Raw genomic sequence first — 19,865 nt, 5'->3', positions numbered from 1 at the left:
GCAATAACAAGAGAGTATCCCGTGTTTATAAATGCCACCTAGTTTGGAAACTCAATTTTAAACACTTATTACGATTTTTCATTCAAAAAATTAATAAAACTGATGTGGACACTCACTTTATTCCAGCGTACAATGGGTCATAAAATTGCACGGTTATTATTCCCGCATACCAAGAAATGGCCACCAAAGATGAGAGACCTGTGGGAAAAAATAGATCACACGTCAGGAAAATATTGTTTGCGTTATTGTTTTAGCCAAGCTAGGCAAGCATTTCATGTAGATGGCAATGAGATACTGTGAGTGGGAAATACATTACATTTTGTGACGTTTTTTAAAAGCTTGACATTTGTCCAATAACAACAGTGGTAAATGGCTCCGAGACCAGAATTATGTCCTCTGTTACAGAGAACTATCCATTTTCATTTCCACTAATACAAAATGGACAGTTATGGCGGTCATCCGCAGACCCAGCCCACTCCTGAATATGTATGTATATACCACAATATTCAAATGAATATTCAAATAAAGGCGGGTACACCAGAAAGGAATGGGATGTGATGGGAAGAGTATTTATTGCATGTGACAGTTGCCATCTATGGAGCATGAAGGTTCAATTATGCTCATGATACTACTATCTATTGGCTACAGGCACAACAATATTCAGCATGCCAGATGGGTGAATACGCATCCATAACCTATGTATTAGGAACCCTCGAGTTGTGTGTTCACACACTTGTGCCTTTACTTTGTTCTTGATCCCAGAGGGGTAATTTTGACCAATTAATCTTCGTGTATCTCTTAGCAGATGTGTATTTTCCAGAAATTCACACTTTATCCTGCACATCTTATGCAATACTGAATTTTAGATTTCTTCCTTTTAAGATATTAGTGAAATAGGCTTTTGCTTGCCTCTTAAGAATATTACACATGTGTATATACTCTTTTGATGTACTTATCACGTTAAGCAAGAAACTAGATTGCCTGTTGACTAAATAAGCTGTCTTCGAAATTTATAATAAGAAATGGAATAAAAGGTGAAAGGATATAAAGTCACAAAAAAGGAAATGGAAGAAGAAATTAAGAAAAATCTCTTCAAACCATTTCAACATGTTGAAGAACATTTCAAATATGATAAAACTATTTCACATTTCCTATGTCGTTATAGAAATATTTTCATACCACTCTTCCTTTTGCTGACATGTATCCCTTCATTACAAGTTGCATGGTTCTGGGGCCCATTTAGCACTTAGTACATTTTACAGTGCGGTTAATACGACCTAGTACCATACAATTTAAACACCATGGAATGGGAAATGTATTCTCACCCCTGCCATAAAAAAAAAACCGGAATGAGGTTTGGCTCCTGCTGCACTTAAAGTGTAATGCGATTTTACAGTGCGAATTACTGTTTGGCAAAATCTGATTCTCCCTCACCCCAAAAAATCTGGTATCGTATAAAAAATTACCTTGCCAAACAATTATCTCGAACATTATGGCAAGAAGTAAAAGACAACCGGAAACTACAAGCTTGGGCATATTTAAAAGAAGCAAAAGAAGAATTTGGGATAATATCAATTTGGGAAGACACAATTACCCAGGAAAGTTTTAAAAGAACAATTAATAAATTGACTATCCATCTCTCATTGATAAAAGACAAAGAATTATTGGTAAAAAGAAGGCACGCATGGCCAATTATTAATGGATACAAAAAAAAGCAAATCCAAAATTATCTGGAAACTCCTTGGTCACAGCAAAGCAAACAAACTTTTATAAGAGTACGTTTTGGTGTTTGGCCTGGTTTGTATCATCGGCCACTATGGAAGACTATTGAGGACAATACGATATGTAGGTTGTGTAAATGTGGTCAAGAAGAAATTTTACATCTGCTATGTCTGTGCCCTGCAATAGAGGTGGAAAGGAAAGTTATCCTTAAGAGATTATTTAATGCTCGAGGAATAAGAACATGCAGACAAGCGTTAATGGCATGTCTAAATCCAAATGATGTGTTAATGAATTCTGCATTTGTAAAATTTGTATCTGTTATTGGCAAAAATATTAAGGAAAACATTATTTAGGTTTCTCCTTTTTAAATTATATAATGCTAGAATAATTATTTGCATGGTGTTTTAAGCTTTTTACTGCCGATGATATTCTTTTAAAAATTTATTTTTGTAAGATTTTAATTAATCAAACAAATAAACTTGACTATGACTATGATTATGACTATGGTGTGAAAATACTGACCAATTTGGAATCAGGCATATTGGAATTCAATGAGGCAATTCTGCTCCCAGTGCCGGCTAAAAGGGGGGGAGTGGGGGGCAACTTGGGGCAGGGGGGCGGCTGTGTTTAGAAATAACTTATGGGTTAAAAAGCACCTGCTGCAGAGTTTCTTGTGTGTCCAGCAGTTTTCAGGCAACAATAGAAACGTTAAGATAACTCTGGGTATCAATGTTCCTACAGGAGCTAGTTTTGTCTAGTGGCAGTTTTAACTCATCATAAAGTAGCGCGGGGGTTAATATGCCTGCTGCAAAGAACGTGTGCCATGCAGATCACAGAATTGCATTTAATGAGGATAGCTCAGTGGGTTACTGCTTTAAGTTACAGAGATCCTTTTCTTACTTGTAGTTCATAAGTTTCAATCCCAATTGAGCACATTGACCAAGGATCCATAATGGGGAAATTCTTTTAAATCATACATCTCAAACTTGCTTTATTGCACCATATAGTTTGTGCCACTTTCATGTTCAGTTGACTTTCTTCTGCCCGCTACTAGTTAATGTTTTACTTTATAGCTTTAGTTGCCACCCCGCTCTCTCAAATGTCGCTACCTACCGCTGACTCCTGGCTTCTTTATACAAGATGTTGCGGTATGAGACGAGGGATGCATTTCCCTTCAAAAGACTTTGGAAGAAACATATGTTTTCATGTTTCGACATAATATTTCCAAGATTAACCACTGAAAACAGCAGAACTTGGAGAATGTTGAAAGTTTCTTTTTAGGCTGTTTATGGTCTTTTAACAAAGATTACTTCAAATAATTTGCTGTTTCATGACTCTTGCTTCGTTGCAATTTCTCGGACCACATTCCCAGTCCTATGCTTTGAGTAAAACTGGAATCAACAAGTCTGATATCACAAATCACAATTCTCAAGCAGTCCGTAACTTTTGCTATGCCATCTGTTATGATATGTTATGTTATGTACGAAAGCGTTGGTCTACAGGGTCGTATTGCCTAGGCTAGTCTTTTATTTTATTGTTTGAGTTGGATTAGTGACAGTCTTCGTGTGATTCTTCTGATACTTTTGTGTATATACTTGGTTTTATGTGTGTTGTAATGGTCGGTATTCTTTGTTTTATGTAGCTCGACTAGGGTACATGACACCTTTGAAGTCTGTATTGTGATATGTTTTTGTACAGAAAACCATCACCCTTGCGGGTATCTTGGTGCAATGCAGGATGGTGAGGCTAGCTCCAACTTGTGGGATACAAGAAGAGAGGATGAGGCTCTAATGTGTAGTAGGAGGTCTTTGCATACTTTAAGAGTGATGTAGTGTGACGTGCGCTAGGAAGAGTCCAGCTGGGCGGGAATGCCTAGAAGGTTGATGGAAGTCAATTCAGTTTTTCAGGCAGGCTGGGCCTGTGTTGTGTTGTGCTTTGCATGTGTGAATGAGGAGTTTGAACCGTAGCCTGTTGTGCTCACGAAGGTGTGGTGTGATGTAAGACTGGCATGGGAGGTTGAGGACAAGTCAGGCTGCTGTATTCTGGATAGTGTCTGGGGTAGTTGAGATAATGTGTCTTAGGTAATTGATGGAATGTTGTCTTGTGAGAGTCCACAGTATCCCTTTAAAACCAGACAAACTGTCGGTTGGTTGGGCGTGTGGTATTTTGGTGTATTTTGAGCCACTGAGTAAGGGTATTTTGATTTATGATGAATCAAGTGCTGCTGTGAGTTTGGTGAGGGCCAACTATCAGATGACTATACACTGTGCCTGATGTGTGTTCTTTGTACTGACAAATATGTTACATTGGGGGTTCAGATTGTTTATATATTCTTATGGTTAGTATTGTGGTGCTCATCTTCTTGGCTGTATTTCAGAATATTGCTAACAAAAATATCGACTGCCATAAACTCTGTGTCCTAAATATAATGTATCAGTAGGGTGATATTTTTCCAAACAATATTTTGGACTTGATACTTATTTCACCCAATTTTTGGTGCAATATTGGTTTTATGCGATCCAGTGCCCTACCAATACTTTCTGAACTATATCTTTCAATCAATCAATCAATCAATCAGCATTAGTACAGCGCAGTACTGTCACCCCCTAGGGGTATCTGAGCACTGTGGGTGTGACGTCTCTGTAGAAGAGCAAGATCTTCCTGAAGTCCGCCCATGAGGGTGCTGTTCGAAGATGGATGGGTAGGTCGTTCCAGGTCTTGGTGGTGATGTTGGAGAAGGAGCAGCCCCTGCTGCAGATGTGACTAATGCGGGGGTGCGAACAGGCTAGTGAGAAGGAGCGCAGGTGTCTTGCAGGTAGGTGGAAGCTCAGTCGATGATTGATGTAGGCCGGTCCTTGATTGTGCAGAGCTTTGTAGGCATGCATGAGGATCTTGAACTGGCATCTCCTCTGGATGGGGAGCCAGTGGAGGCTTCTGAGGTGGGGGGTGATATGGGTCTTTTGGGGAGGTCCAGAATGAGACTGGCTGCAGTGTTCTGTATCATCTGGAGTCTTCTGAGGAGCTGGGTGGAGGTGCTGGTGTATAGAGCATTGCATTAGTCGAGGAGGCTGGCAACAAGGGCCTGAGTGAAGGTCTTTCTATTGCTGACCGGGATCAATCTGAAGATTCTGTGTAGCGTGCGAAGGGTGTGGAAGGAGGAGGAGGCGACTGCATTGACTTTGAGTTTCATAGTCAGTTCACTGTCACGGATGATGCCTAGGCTGCCTGCATGGTCTGTGGGTTTGGGTGTTTGTCTGAGTTCTGCCGGCCACCAGCTGTAGTTTCAAACGGAGGTGTTCTTCCCAAAGATCAGTACTTTTGCTTTTTCATAGTTGAGTTTAAGGCATTTGTCTCTGATTGAGTGGGCAAAGTTGGTCATGGCACTGCAGAAGTTGATTCTGGTGGTGGAGGGGTCTTCAGTGAGTGAGAGAATTAGTTGAGTGTCGTCTGCATAGGAAATTATGTTGAGGCCCTGCGATCTGACGATGTCTGTGAGGGGGGTCATGCAGGTGTTGAACAAGGTGGGGCTGAAGGATGATCCTTGTGATACATTGCATAAGATGTCCATGGGCTTGAAGATGAAGGTAGGCAGCCGGATCCTCTGTGTGCGGCCTGTGAATAAAGAGGCGATCCACTTGAGGGGGTTTTGCTGAATGCCAATGTTGTAGAGTCTGCTGATGAGGATGTGATGGGAAACGGTGCTGAAAGCAGCAGAGAGGTTGAGGAGGATCAGGACCACAGTCTCTTAAAGGTGCTTAATTTCGCAAAATCATTCTACTTATTATTTCTATCCAAAACAAGCAGGTATTTTTGCATGCATGCAGTCACATTGCATGCCCTTCCAATACTTTTATATTTCCTTGACAATGTTTGGGGCAGACATTTTTGCATGCCACACCGTCAATCAATTATTTACTTGTGTTGCAAATAAAAGCAGATGTATGTTAAAACATTGGTGCTGACTAAATCGGGAATCAGTATTTCGCACCCAGCACATCGGGAGTCACAATCGGGTGTTAGGTATGGTAATAAGAGGTTAGTTTATGTTTGAAAAAAGCTAGAAATTCCCTGGAAAAAAAACCAAAGTTGAAAGTGACGTTATAGATAATGTTGAAATGAGATAAAATCTAGCGTTTAAACCCCCCCAAAAAACAGAAACTCAGCATTTATAGTTTACGGAGCTAACTATAATTGCATCCCACCAAGCACCTTTGAAAACCATAGTCAATAATTACAGCCACAGTGGGATGTGCGGCAGAACACCTTTCGGCGTTGCTGTCAATTGTCTTCCAACAACAGCTCCTTGTTCCCAATTGCGGTGGCGTTGTTAAGCGTCTCCGTTGGTGGGCTGAAAACAGCCCCAGGGCTAAATTCTACGGCTCAGGCAGGCTGCCACCGTAATTGGGAACAAGGAGCTGTTGTTGGAAGACAATTGACAGCAATGCTGAAAGGTGTTCTGCCGCACATCCCACTGTGGCTGTACTTATTGACTATGGTTTTCGAAGGGACGCAACTCACTTGAGGAAGAGATGGCACTACAGATACCATCAGGCCACTGGGGTGGCCACGCCCACGGAGGCGGGGTTCCATCATTATGTAGATGCCAACAAACTGCTGTGCTTTTGAATTGTGTGTCCGTGGCCTCTGTGGAAGTGTTCTACACTAAACGCGTAAGGCTGGACTGAATCTGCTGCTGCTGCTTTGCATCCTTTTCGTTGTTGCTTACAATAAAGATTGCAAGCCGATACTTACCTTGTTCGTGGGCTCCTCTACTACAGGCAACTGTGGTTTTGGATATATATATACACATGTATATATACGTATATTTACACACACATACACACACACTCCCATATCCCTCTAGTGGAGTTGACACCTATTCACCCACGCTCACCGTTCCTCTACAGCAACACCGCTCCATGCGCACTCACACCCCCAACACAGAACACCATCCTCCTTCCCCCTTCTACTCACACAAATAATATATCGCACCGTCTCGCCCTTCTGGAAGCTCAGCTAGAAACGCCGGTTCGAGGCTTGAACGATACCCTCTCTTACCTAGCCAAAATCGAAGTGCCCACCCATCAGCCCGACCACCCCCCACCCCCGCCCTCCCTAGACTGCACAATTCGCCTCCTCCCATCCCGACCCTTGCCTCCATCAGATCGCTCCCACATGTTACCATACCAGTGGTAGAGAAGCGAAAAGACAGACCGAATAGAATGAAACCCTCCCTCTCCCCTCAGGAAGTGACCACACTCACCTCTTCCTACGTCCACCCCGCGACACCCCGCGACCCCTGACCAGAACACCTCTCAGCATTCACAGAGAGAGACCCCTCCTACCCTTACACTGATCCCCAAGCTGATCTCCTTACCCAAGTCCTCTATTCAAGTGAATACAGGAGTGGGCAGGGAACATCCCCCCTTTAGACTCCCCAGACCCCCGACACACCTAACCTCTCTAACTAGAGCCCAACCCAGCAAGTCATTGCAAGATGAAGAATCCCGCATCAGATGCATGCTCATCAACAGCAGATCTGCCTCCAAACACGCAACAGAACGGGCAGAAGCTATCCTCGCACATGATATTGATGTAGCCTTTATCACAGAAACCTGGCTCAACTCCCTGTCAGCCCCCATCCTGGACATGCTGGTACCACCAGGATTTTCAATCACTCACAAAGACCGCCATAAGCAGAGAGGTGGAGGTGTAGCTATCATTCATAAGACTAACCTCGCTATCACGGAAAGCTCACCATACCTTTACAGCTCCTTCGAATGCCTTTCTATCAACATCAAATCCTGCACAAAGAGTTCAATACTTTGCCATCTCCTCTACCACCCACCAGGCAATTCTAAGGAATTCGGAATACAACTATCTGACCTAATCACCCAATGCGCGCTCAACAACACCAATAACATAATACTGGGCGATCTCAACATTAGATGGAATGAAACAATTAACCCGCTCATCCAATCCCTCAACAACCTTCTGCTAGAAAACTATCTGAAACAACACTGCTCTGAAGAAACACACTAGAGAGGAGCGATACTCGACGCAATTATTGCGGACAATTTCACAATCACCATCGACTATATCATTCCAGTAGATTGGTCAGATCACCACTTAATTCTCTTCCACATCAACCAACCAACGCAAACCCGACACATAAAACAAGGCCCGTCCAAATGGATAAGGAATATTGCCCAAGTCCCACAGATCATCCTAGAAGAAGAATTAAACAGTCTTCTTCCGAGCACGACGGAGCACCTCTCAACCATAGATCTCACCTCTCGATACCACTCCAACATGACGGCCACCCTTGACCGCCTGGCGCCCTTGAAACTGAAAAAATCCAGAAATATCCCATCAAGATCGTGGTTCACCACGGACATCAATGACGAAAGAAGACTTCTTAGATCCCTTAAAAGAATCTGGAGGAGCAATCCCTCCACCCATCACCGCGAACAACTTAAGACAGCACGCAGAAACTACTACAAACACATCAAAGAAAAAAAATCTTCTTTCTTCTGTTCCGCTCTAGATAATGCAAAAAATCGCCCTAAAGAGCTCTTCAGCATCATCAGAAGGCAAACCTCCAAACCCATCACATCCGATTCAGTGTCCTCCAAAAAACAATGCGACAATTTTGCCCGCTTTTTTAACGAAAAAAATCATCAAGATCGACCTCTCTCTTAGCACAAACCCCTCTTTTCTCAGGGAGACCAAGACTCCACCACTGACTGACCACACCTTACTGACCCCACCCACTCAATGGTCCGTCTTCACACCTATTCAGGAAGCAGAGATCATCACCCTGATCGCCAATGCCAAACCTGCATCCCACTCCCTGGATCAGCTGCCTTTAAACCTGGCCAAAGTCCTGAAACACACCCTAGCCCCAATCTGGTGCAAAATCATCAACAGTTCGCTGAGCTCGGGAATTATCCCAGACTGCCTCAAGGTCGGCCAAGTCACGCCGTTACTAAAAAAAACAGGGCTGGACACGAAGATATGAACAACTTTAGACCCGTGTCAAACCTTCCTCTCTTATCCAAAACACTGGAAAAATGTGTTCTCCCACAGTTAACCCAACACTTAGAGAACATCAAGCTCCTCGACCCCCACCAATCGGGTTTCAGAAAGGGATGCAGCACTGAAACTGCCATCCTTAACATCATAGACGATCTACATAAATCACTTGACTCAGACCAATGCTGCCTTCTCATTCTCCTTGACCTATCGGCCGCATTTGATACTGTCGATCACACACAGCTCCTAAAAGTCCTTCAAGAAAGAGCAGGCCTGGAACTGACGGTACTGAACTGGTTCTCCTCCTTCCTACACAATCGCTCGCAAAGAGTAAAAATCAAAAACTTTGAATCCGACCCCCTCCCCGTCACCAGAGGAGTCCCACAAGGGTCAGTACTCTCCCCCCAACTCTTCAATATCTACATGGAACCCCTCACCACAATACTCAGGAATTCCAACATCCCCTTCCACCTCTACGCTGATGACACGCAGCTCTATCTGGAAACCACCTCTATGGATGACATTCTCAAACTCAATGACACGCTCAAAGACGTTCAACATTGGCTCTCACAAAACCACTTGAAGCTTAATCTAGAAAAAACCGAAGTTCTACTCATCTCCAACAGAGACGAAAACCCCCAAATTGAAGAATGGCTCAAAGCCATCGACGCCCTCAATGGCACCCTCAAACCGAAAGATTCGGTCAAGTCCCTAGGTATCACCTTAGACCCCAAATTGGACATGAAAAAGCACATCGCGAACTCCGCCAAAAGCGCTTTCCTCAATCTGAAACTTCTCTACAAAATAAAACCCTTCCTGTCTCCAAAGGACCTTCAACAGGCCACTCAAGCACTGGTGCTTTCCAGAATTGACTATGGAATTGCAGCCCTGACCGGCTCAGCCAAATCACACCTAGGCCCCTTGAAAACCACCCACAATGCCGTGGCTAGAATGGTCACAGGAACCAAGAAATTCGACCACATTTCCCAGCGCTCAAGGATCTGAAATGGCTCCCTATTGAACAACGAGCCAACTTTCGAACAGCATGTCTTACACACAAAGCCCTCCACACAGGCAAAACAGAATACCTGGCCGCGAAACTGAAAAGGGCTGGCCAATCAAGGAACCTCAGAAGCTCCAACACGCTTCTTCTCATTCCTTTGAAATCGCGGAAACGCAAAAATATAAGTAAATCCTTTGCGGGCAATGCACCCAAGATATGGAACGCCATCCCCCCTCACATCAGAATGACCTCCCATTTCCCGAAATTCAAGACTTTACTCAAAGCCCTCTTCCTTGAGGCCACCTGAACTCTATGGCGATGATATTAGTACCCTTCACCCTTGTAGACCTTATGATATGTATGACTATGCTATTTGCAATGCCCCCAAGTTCTCAAGTTATCAACCTTCCATCGCCGTTAAGGCACATTGTTGTACCTGCTGTGAAGCGCTCTGATACCCTTGGGTCCAGCTAGCACTATACAAAACTTTTAATAAATAAAATAAATATAAACATATAAATATATATTCACTGAAAAAACCATAGGTTTCAGGGGCGTTATAGTTAGTTCGACATTTCACTCGTACAAAACCATAGAAATTCCCCCGTTATCGTTAGTTCACCTAACTATCACTTGTGCACCCACAAAGCACTGCTGATGACGTCACATATTACATCACTCATGACATGGTCAGTGACATCACTCATGACTTCACTGATGACATCTCAAATGACATCACTGATGACATTACTGATGACATCATCCAGTAAATGTGTGTTTTTTTAAAAATTAAATATATTTTATATATGTATATCTTAAGGTCGAAGGAAGAATAAATGGGTATAGAAGTGTCTAAATGGATCATGTTTTTTGTAAAATTGATTGTATAACTGACTGATTAGGTGTATCTTACTGAATACATGGGTTAGCGAGTAATGTTTAAATATGTAAATATCTGTATCAGTCTCTCACTTTGTGTATAAATGACTGCATGGGTTGGTGAGTAGTCACATGAGTGTCTATATTGGTTATTAGTTGGTTTTTGAGTATCAGTATGAGTGTGTGAGTGTCTGTGTGGTTTGTTGGGGGGTATTACTTAGTGCATAGATGCATGAATGAGTGAGTCACTGTTTGTATGTATTGAAGACAGTATGTGTGCAGGACTATATGGGTCGACGAGTGTGTGTATGGGTGTGTTAGTGAGTGAATGACTGTCTCAATAGTGTCTTTATGAGTAACTACATATGTTTTAAACTAGTATATGTCAATATTTGTGTATATACGTGAGTATATGTGAGAGTGAGATATTGAAAAAGATTCTGTATAAAAAAGTATGTGTTTTTGTAAGTGATGGTTTAAGAGAGTAAGATTGTCTACGTTTCTGTAGAAGTAAGTGTGGTGGTGTGTGTATAACTGTATATGCAAGTACATGGCTGTTTGATACTTTGTTTGCATATGTGACTATGTGTGTGAGTAACTCTATGGATGAGTGATGGTTTATAACAAGATGTGTAGGAGTATGAGTACATATGATGAGTGAGTATATGTATGAGTGACTGTATAGGACTTTTGGTGAATGAGTGCATGTGTGTGTAGACCATGGAATTACTGAATAAGTGTGTTGTAACTGGTATTGGTATGTCCATTTTTTTTAAAATGTTAGTTTCTATTTTTGAGTGTGTGTATCAAAGGTTATATTAGGGTGAGAGGGGGTCTGCCACTCTATCACAAGGATGATGTAATCAGTGATGTCAATTGAGATGTCATCAGAGATGTCATGAGTGATGTCACTGACCATGTCATGAGTGATGTAATATGTGACATCATCAGCAGGCGCATTGCGGGCGCGCGAGATATAGTTAGCCGAACTAACTATAACAGGGGAATTTCTATGGTTTTGTACGAGTAAAATGTCCAACTAACTATAACACTGAAACCTATGGTTCTTTCAGTGAATTTCTAAGGTTTTTTAAATGCTAATTTCTAACTATCATCTATTTCTAATATCCCATCTGTTAGAAACGGGACCCCCGGCCGGCCACGGCTCACGCCAAGGTCAGTCAGGGATCGCCATTTCTAAGGTCAGGGCAAGGGAGTCACACACCAAGATAACCCCTGCTCACCCTCTAGGTAACGTGACGCGAGCAGCAAGGCTAATCTCGGAGGCGATGTGTAAAGCGTTTGCGCGCGCACCCCAGCGACAACACCCTAGGCCCACCACAAAGGAAACTCCACACAAGCTTATATCAAAAATAGCCTTTGTATTATAATAATAAAAACACATTAGATAACACACACACTTTACAATGTGCCAACAGGCACGGGCAAGATTTACAAGGGATTATGTACAGGACAGGGCCACCTGGACCACTGTCAGGGGTATGCACTTTTTAGAAATAATACTTGTAGGTATAACACTTAGCACATAAAATGATTACATGTAGCATACAACCAGTAACTACTGGTAAAGGGTAAATACCTCCTACGCCACCCTAAACACTGTAGGGAAATCACGCAGGGAACTAGGACCTTATCATCAGGACCTATGGAAGGAAAACCTATCACCTAAGCAAGTCACATTTAGCAAAGGGAAGGAAACCTAAAATAATCACCTAGGCAAGTCACCTTTAGCAAAGGCAATAAAACATCAACATTCCTCTAAGCAGGTCACTTTTAGCAAAGGGGAATAAACCATAAACAATTACCTAAGCAGGTCACTTTTAGCAAAGGTAAAAACAAACATTTGCACATGAAACATTAAAACACATTCAGAGGTGCAAGTAGAATATTTGTGCAGAAATCAAATAAGCAGGAATCATAAATTGCGCAGGGTGCACATGGCACAACACTAGAATTGTCCCCCAGGACAACTGGCCTCGAAAGGGCTGAAATGCCCTGAGTCTCAATGTCAGGGGAGGCTGCGCAGGCAGCACAGAACAACAGCCTAAACGTAGCAACTGTCCACTAAGTGCTGGACAGTTGTAAATCACAGATGGGCACCCGTTGGAGCCTCGCTGGGATCTGAACAATGAATGGCACCCAAGAGCCTTTCTGGGGCTCTAAAACAAGTGTGGGCGCTGTGAGCCTTCTCTGGGCTCTGTAGAACAACTGCGGGCGTTGGAGCCTCGTGGGCTCTTAAAACAAATGTGGGCAATGAGCCTCTCTGGGCTCGGAATAAAGAACTGCCCCCTCGAGCCTTGCAGGCTCGTAAATTCACTATGGCGTGGGGAGCCTCGTGGCTCGCAGAAAAGACCTGGCACCTCAGAGCCTCTCTGGGCTCCACACACAATTGGGGCACGTTGGAGTCCCTCTCGGGGGACTCAGAAACACAAAATGGCGCCCAAGCCTCACAGGCTCGTAAATACCAATGCCCGAGGTTGTCGGAGTGGCCCGCTGCCAACCGGGGCCACTCTAAATACAAAGACCCTGTCCCCGCACTCACCGGGGCTCCTGCAGCGTGGAGACTCCTTCCCCTGTCAGCGGCGTCGGTAAGTGGGAGAGCGCCTCTGGGCAGACTCGCGAGTGCAGCGGGCGAGGCTCCTACTCTCCGGGGCCTCGCTGTGGACAGGACAGCTGCTGCACGCTTCTTCTCGCTCCGCGGCTGCGGGGCGGGACTTCAGGCCGGGCCGCGCTCCAATTGGCCGGCCGGCCAACCACTTCCGGGTCGTCGCGGGCAGCGCGGCGGCCCGTTTAGGCAGGCAGGCGAGGTGTCAATATCCGAGGGGTAGGCTCCCTCGTAATCAAAATCCAAGAACGGGGCAATGCCGGGTGGGCACCGGCCCTTAATAATTAAAATATAAAGCGAGGTGGGCACTCGCTCTGCGCCCAAAAATCGGCAAAAGCGCTCCAAAGCGCCATAATCAAAATAAAGCGCACCCAGCGCTTAGGGGGGCAAAGCACACGGCAAAAATGCGGCGTGGGCAGCCGTGAAAGTCAAATAAAGCGCTCCACAGCGCTAGCAGGCAATTAAGCGCTTCCAAGCGCTAGGGGCATGAAAGCAAAGCACCAGCAGGGTCTGGAGGCAGGCAGGGGGGCAAGGCAGGGCCAGAGCCAGCACACTGGGTCTCCAGGCAGGGAGACAAGCCAAGTGGCGGTCCTCCTGGCCCCAGCAGCAGCAACAGCCCCCTCTGGCAAGGATCCAAAAGTAGAGCATTTTCCAAGGGGACACAGCCCCTTCTTATACTAACAAATCCTTTGTTTCCAGGGTGCAGGGTGGGGGGAAACCAGTTGCAGCTGGCTTGGGAGTACCCTTGATGGCCCAACCACCCCTTTCATTCACTGGGGAGGCTGGGGTCATTAGACACACCACAGGGGGGCGGAGCCAGCATTGTGTGGGGAAAAACCCAGCCCATCCAGGACCCAGGTGCACTCCTCCCACACATCACTCATGCTGATCTCACACTCACCACCGGGCAGACCCATCCAGACTTCCTGGAGCCTGGCATGCCAGCCAGCTCCAGCCAATCACGCTCCAGTATCCTCACTGCATACATACATCAATGTCCAGAAGTAGCACTTCCCTTCTAGACACATACAAGCCGCACATACCGTTGCGCAGCATTCATTCTCACGAGTTCATACATACTAAACTCGAGCCTGCACTCCCCACACATCAGGAACTAACATGGACACACACATTCTCCATGCATTCCTATGGGAGGGCAGGCCAGCCATACTACACGCACGCACTTTACTCTGGGACACAGGGAAAAAGTGCGCCAAGACCCAAAAATCACTAACACTGGGTCACAAATAAAAGCAAAAAGATAAGGGGTGAACCTGCCCTAAGGGCCAAGTCCAACACGACCCCCTTCCAGCCAAAACGCAGGGCAGACCAATCACCACCGTGATGGACTTCCCTGCTTGGGGCGATAAAACACGGACGCGGGCCCACAACTGCAGGGACACCCTCCTGTTTTACGCCATGGTGAACCCCTGGGGTTCCTTCTAAAACTACTGTAGGGACTAACTGGGCTACCCCACTGGTACTCTCCAGCTGCCCTCGGCCAGGACCAGGCCCTAGACCACCCAGGTACCACTGGATCCTGCCTACTCACAAAGTGGGGGGTAGTAACCCCTGGCACATAATAGCCATGCTCCACTCTTCCTGTCTGCAAGACAGGGCTAGACTGCCACTGGTTCTCCAGCCTAGGGTCTACAACCTCAGGTGGACCAGGAGTCTCAGGGAAGGCTCTCCTCCCCCTACCTCTTCTTCTAGGGTTCCTCCTCCTCCTGCGAGGGGTTCCCTCTAAACAACATTCTCCCAACCTAGGGTTTAACCCCTCAGGTTGCACCGGGGTCAGAGGTGGGCTCTCCCATCCTCTGCACCCCCTTCCAGAGTCCTGCTCCCTCCCAACCGGGGCAGTACCTCTGGAAAAAGAACTGGTCAGGACACTGATTACAGTAGTCCCACCCTTCAGGCCAGGCGGATCCTGAACCTGGCCTTCCAACCTCCGGTCTAGAACCTTTGGTGGAACCAATGCCTGGCACTCCAGGACTTCTGGGGACTCACATACTATCCCCCAATCACTCCTTTCGCTGGACTCCTGTACCCTCCCTACTGGAGCGGTACTGCCAGACTCTAGAACCATAGAAGCTCCGCTTACAGATGCTCCAGGTCCTCTACGCACTAGGAGATCTCCCTCAAGTGAACTAACAGGCAAGCCTAGGTTCCCATCCTGGTGTTCCCTAAAGAAACCATCCAGGCTCTGTGACAGGGCTTCGGGCATCTGGGGACTCTCGGTCACACACTCACTCCCGCTCCACTGAGACAGGCAGTCAGCCCCTACACCCTCCTCACTAACCTGGGACCTAGCTGGGCTACACTCACCCTCCTCCACCACACTGGGCTGGAAGACACCAGACCCACTATTGTTGGAATCACTCACTAGTGACTCTAAAGAACCTCTCGCACTGTCCCAGCACTCTGCTTCCTTTGCAAGGTCCCAAGGACAAAAACATTTCAACTCCAGCAGGTGCTGGCGCAACTCTGGACATACAACACTGAGCAGTTGCTCCCTGATAACTACGTTGAGCAGTCCATCTAACTCAGATTCCCCGTGAACCTTTAACCAATCAATCACTGCATCATGACAATCATCGGCATAATCCTCCCAATCCTGGTGAGGCAGTTTCCTAAGGTTCCTGAACTTCAACCGACACTCCTCCTCTGGGGGAACAGGTACCAGACTCGGGAAACTGGGAGTGGGACTGCCTACACAAATATTTAAATAGCTGCCACCACTGGATTCAACCCTCCCTGGGGAATCCAGAAAATCAAAATTGCACTCAGGGGATAACCTACTCTCTAGGGTTACCTTCTCCCTGAACAAGGCCCTCTCAGCCTCTAGCTTGGCATGCTCCAACCTGAGCTGTTCCATCGCTAGCTGATGCTCCCGCTCTTCCCTCCTATCCAACCACTCCTCTGGGGATAGGACAAGGGATGGGGCGCTGGTACTGACACTGGACCCAGCAAGGGACTCCCTATCTATGGGGTCCTCACTATCTGCTGATATCCATCCACTGTCATCATCATACAACTCACATTCTTCAGGGCTCTCCACAGACTCACCATCCTCATGACGTGCGGCCCGGGCCCTATCTCTCTCACTGTGCTCAAGATCCCACTGACCCTTTTGCCATTGGATCAGGCTGTCCCTAAGCTGGGACTGAGTATCCAACTCACTCACCTCCATGCTGCCCTCTTCACAGAATCTGACCAGCTCTGACCTACTGTACCTAAAAAGACAACAGAGATCAAAGACAGGCTCCATTTTGGCGGACGTTCTCCAGAAAAGTTTGACACAGGGAACCTGGGGGTCTGAGCTTACACAGGAGTATACAATTACAAAAATCAGCAAGATTCCTATCTCAGAGAACTTGCACTCCTCTGTCCAGTGTAACACACCACTCATTCACACACACCCTCCCCTCGGACCGGTAAGGCAGTTTCTATCACCCCTGATTTCTCAACCTGACCATAAAGACACAGGTACCAAACTCTGGAAGCAGGGAGGGGAACAAATGTACTGGACAGAAATTACAAAATGACACCTTTCAGGAGAAGCAATACTGATCTTCCCTAAAAAACAATAATCCCCAAAATGTGGTTATCTAAAATTGCAGAGTTTTGTAATGTGGCCTGTCGCCACTGTGGTACAGCGCAAACGCAAGTCCAATCCGCACCGCTAGCCACCAATGTTAGAAACGGGACCCCCGGCCGGCCACGGCTCACGCCAAGGTCAGTCAGGGATCGCCATTTCTAAGGTCAGGGCAAGGGAGTCACACACCAAGATAACCCCTGCTCACCCTCTAGGTAACGTGACGCGAGCAGCAAGGCTAATCTCGGAGGCGATGTGTAAAGCGTTTGCGCGCGCACCCCAGCGACAACACCCTAGGCCCACCACAAAGGAAACTCCACACAAGGTTATATCAAAAATAGCCTTTGTATTATAATAATAAAAACACATTAGATAACACACACACTTTACAATGTGCCAACAGGCACGGGCAAGATTTACAAGGGATTATGTACAGGACAGGGCCACCTGGACCACTGTCAGGGGTATGCACTTTTTAGAAATAATACTTGTAGGTATAACACTTAGCACATAAAATGATTACATGTAGCATACAACCAGTAACTACTGGTAAAGGGTAAATACCTCCTACGCCACCCTAAACACTGTAGGGAAATCACGCAGGGAACTAGGACCTTATCATCAGGACCTATGGAAGGAAAACCTATCACCTAAGCAAGTCACATTTAGCAAAGGGAAGGAAACCTAAAATAATCACCTAGGCAAGTCACCTTTAGCAAAGGCAATAAAACATCAACATTCCTCTAAGCAGGTCACTTTTAGCAAAGGGGAATAAACCATAAACAATTACCTAAGCAGGTCACTTTTAGCAAAGGTAAAAACAAACATTTGCACATGAAACATTAAAACACATTCAGAGGTGCAAGTAGAATATTTGCGCAGAAATCAAATAAGCAGGAATCATAAATTGCGCAGGGTGCACATGGCACAACACTAGAATTGTCCCCCAGGCCAACTGGCCTCGAAAGGGCTGGAATGCCCTGAGTCTCAATGTCAGGGGAGGCTGCGCAGGCAGCACAGAACAACAGCCTAAACGTAGCAACTGTCCACTAAGTGCTGGACAGTTGTAAATCACAGATGGGCACCCGTTGGAGCCTCGCTGGGCTCTGAACAATGAATGGCACCCAAGAGCCTTTCTGGGGCTCTAAAACAAGTGTGGGCGCTGTGAGCCTTCTCTGGGCTCTGTAGAACAACTGCGGGCGTTGGAGCCTCGTGGGCTCTTAAAACAAATGTGGGCAATGAGCCTCTCTGGGCTCGGAATAAAGAACTGCCCCCTCGAGCCTTGCAGGCTCGTAAATTCACTATGGCGTGGGGAGCCTCGTGGCTCGCAGAAAAGACCTGGCACCTCAGAGCCTCTCTGGGCTCCACACACAATTGGGGCACGTTGGAGTCCCTCTCGGGGGACTCAGAAACACAAAATGGCGCCCGAGCCTCACAGGCCCGTAAATACCAATGCCCGAGGTTGTCGGAGTGGCCCGCTGCCAACCGGGGCCACTCTAAATACAAAGACCCTGTCCCCGCACTCACCGGGGCTCCTGCAGCATGGAGACTCCTTCCCCCGTCAGCGGCGTCGGTAGGCGGGAGAGCGCCTCTGGGCAGACTCGCGAGTGCAGCGGGCGAGGCTCCTACTCTCCGGGGCCTCGCTGTAGACAGGACAGCTGCTGCACGCTTCTTCTCGCTCCGCGGCTGCGGGGCGGGACTTCAGGCCGGGCCGCGCTCCAATTGGCCGGCCGGTCCGCGGCAGCGCGGCGGCCCGTTTAGGCAGGCAGGCGAGGTGTCAGTATCCGAGGGGTAGGCTCCCTCGTAATCAAAATCCAAGAACGGGGCAATGCCGGGTGGGCACTGGCCCTTAATAATTAAAATATAAAGCGAGGTGGGCACTCGCTCTGCGCCAAAAAATCGGCAAAAGCGCTCCAAAGCGCTATAATCAAAATAAAGCGCACCCAACGCTTAGGGGGGCAAAGCACACGGCAAAAATGCGGCGTGGGCAGCCGTGAAAGTCAAATAAAGCGCTCCACAGCGCTAGCAGGCAATTAAGCGCTTCCAAGCGCTAGGGGCATGAAAGCAAAGCTCCAGCAGGGTCTGGAGGCAGGCAGGGGGGCAAGGCAGGGCCAGAGCCAGCACACTGGGTCTCCAGGCAGGGAGACAAGCCAAGTGGCGGTCCTCCTGGCCCCAGCAGCAGCAACAGCCCCCTCTGGCAAGGATCCAAAAGTAGAGCATTTTCCAAGGGGACACAGCCCCTTCTTATACTAACAAATCCTTTGTTTCCAGGGTGCAGGGTGGGGGGAAACCAGTTGCAGCTGGCTTGGGAGTACCCTTGATGGCCCAACCACCCCTTTCATTCACTGGGGAGGCTAGGGTCATTAGACACAACACAGGGGGGCGGAGCCAGCATTGTGTGGGGAAAAACCCAGCCCATCCAGGACCCAGGTGCACTCCTCCCACACATCACTCATGCTGATCTCACACTCACCACCGGGCAGACCCATCCAGACTTCCTGGAGCCTGGCATGCCAGCCAGCTCCAGCCAATCACGCTCCAGTATCCTCACTGCACACATACATCAATGTCCAGAAGAAGCACTTCCCTTCTAGACACATACAAGCCGCACATACCATTGCGCAGCATTCGTTCTCACGAGTTCATACATACTAAACTCGAGCCTGCACTCCCCACACATCAGGAACTAACATGGACACACACATTCTCCATGCATTCCTATGGGAGGGCAGGCCAGCCATACTACACGCACGCACTTTACTCTGGGACACAGGGAAAAAGTGCGCCAAGACCCAAAAATCACTAACACTGGGTCACAAATAAAAGCAAAAAGATTAGGGGTGAACCTGCCCTAAGGGCCAATTCCAACACCATCATTGACAAAACCCTGGGGCTCGGTGGTCCGTAACGGACTCCCAAATTAGAATATTAGTGCCCTGGGGAGGTGGCAGTCCCCGGGGCTTGTGGGGGGGCTTAAGCCCCCCGACACAGGAGTTTTTATTGTA

The 19,865-nt window shown here is 46.9% G+C and overlaps 1 protein-coding gene across 2 annotated transcripts in view; it reads right to left on the bottom strand.

Moving 5' to 3' along the window:
• LOC144791700 (claudin-15-like) overlaps nt 1-19,865 on the bottom strand; it is a 313,867-nt gene that overhangs the window by 71,309 nt on the left and 222,693 nt on the right. For both annotated transcript variants that reach the window (XM_078666446.1, XM_078666445.1), the window contains one exon: nt 117-198. In XM_078666446.1, coding sequence (XP_078522572.1) covers nt 117-198 — 82 coding nt within the window. The remainder of the gene's footprint in view (nt 1-116; nt 199-19,865) is intronic.

This window comes from Lissotriton helveticus, chromosome 11 (assembly GCF_964261635.1).
Source record: "Lissotriton helveticus chromosome 11, aLisHel1.1, whole genome shotgun sequence".
In the NCBI taxonomy this organism is placed as follows: Eukaryota; Metazoa; Chordata; class Amphibia; order Caudata; family Salamandridae; genus Lissotriton; species Lissotriton helveticus.
The sequence above is the reverse complement of the archived record's forward strand: the minus strand, read 5'-3'. Positions and strand labels throughout refer to the sequence as shown.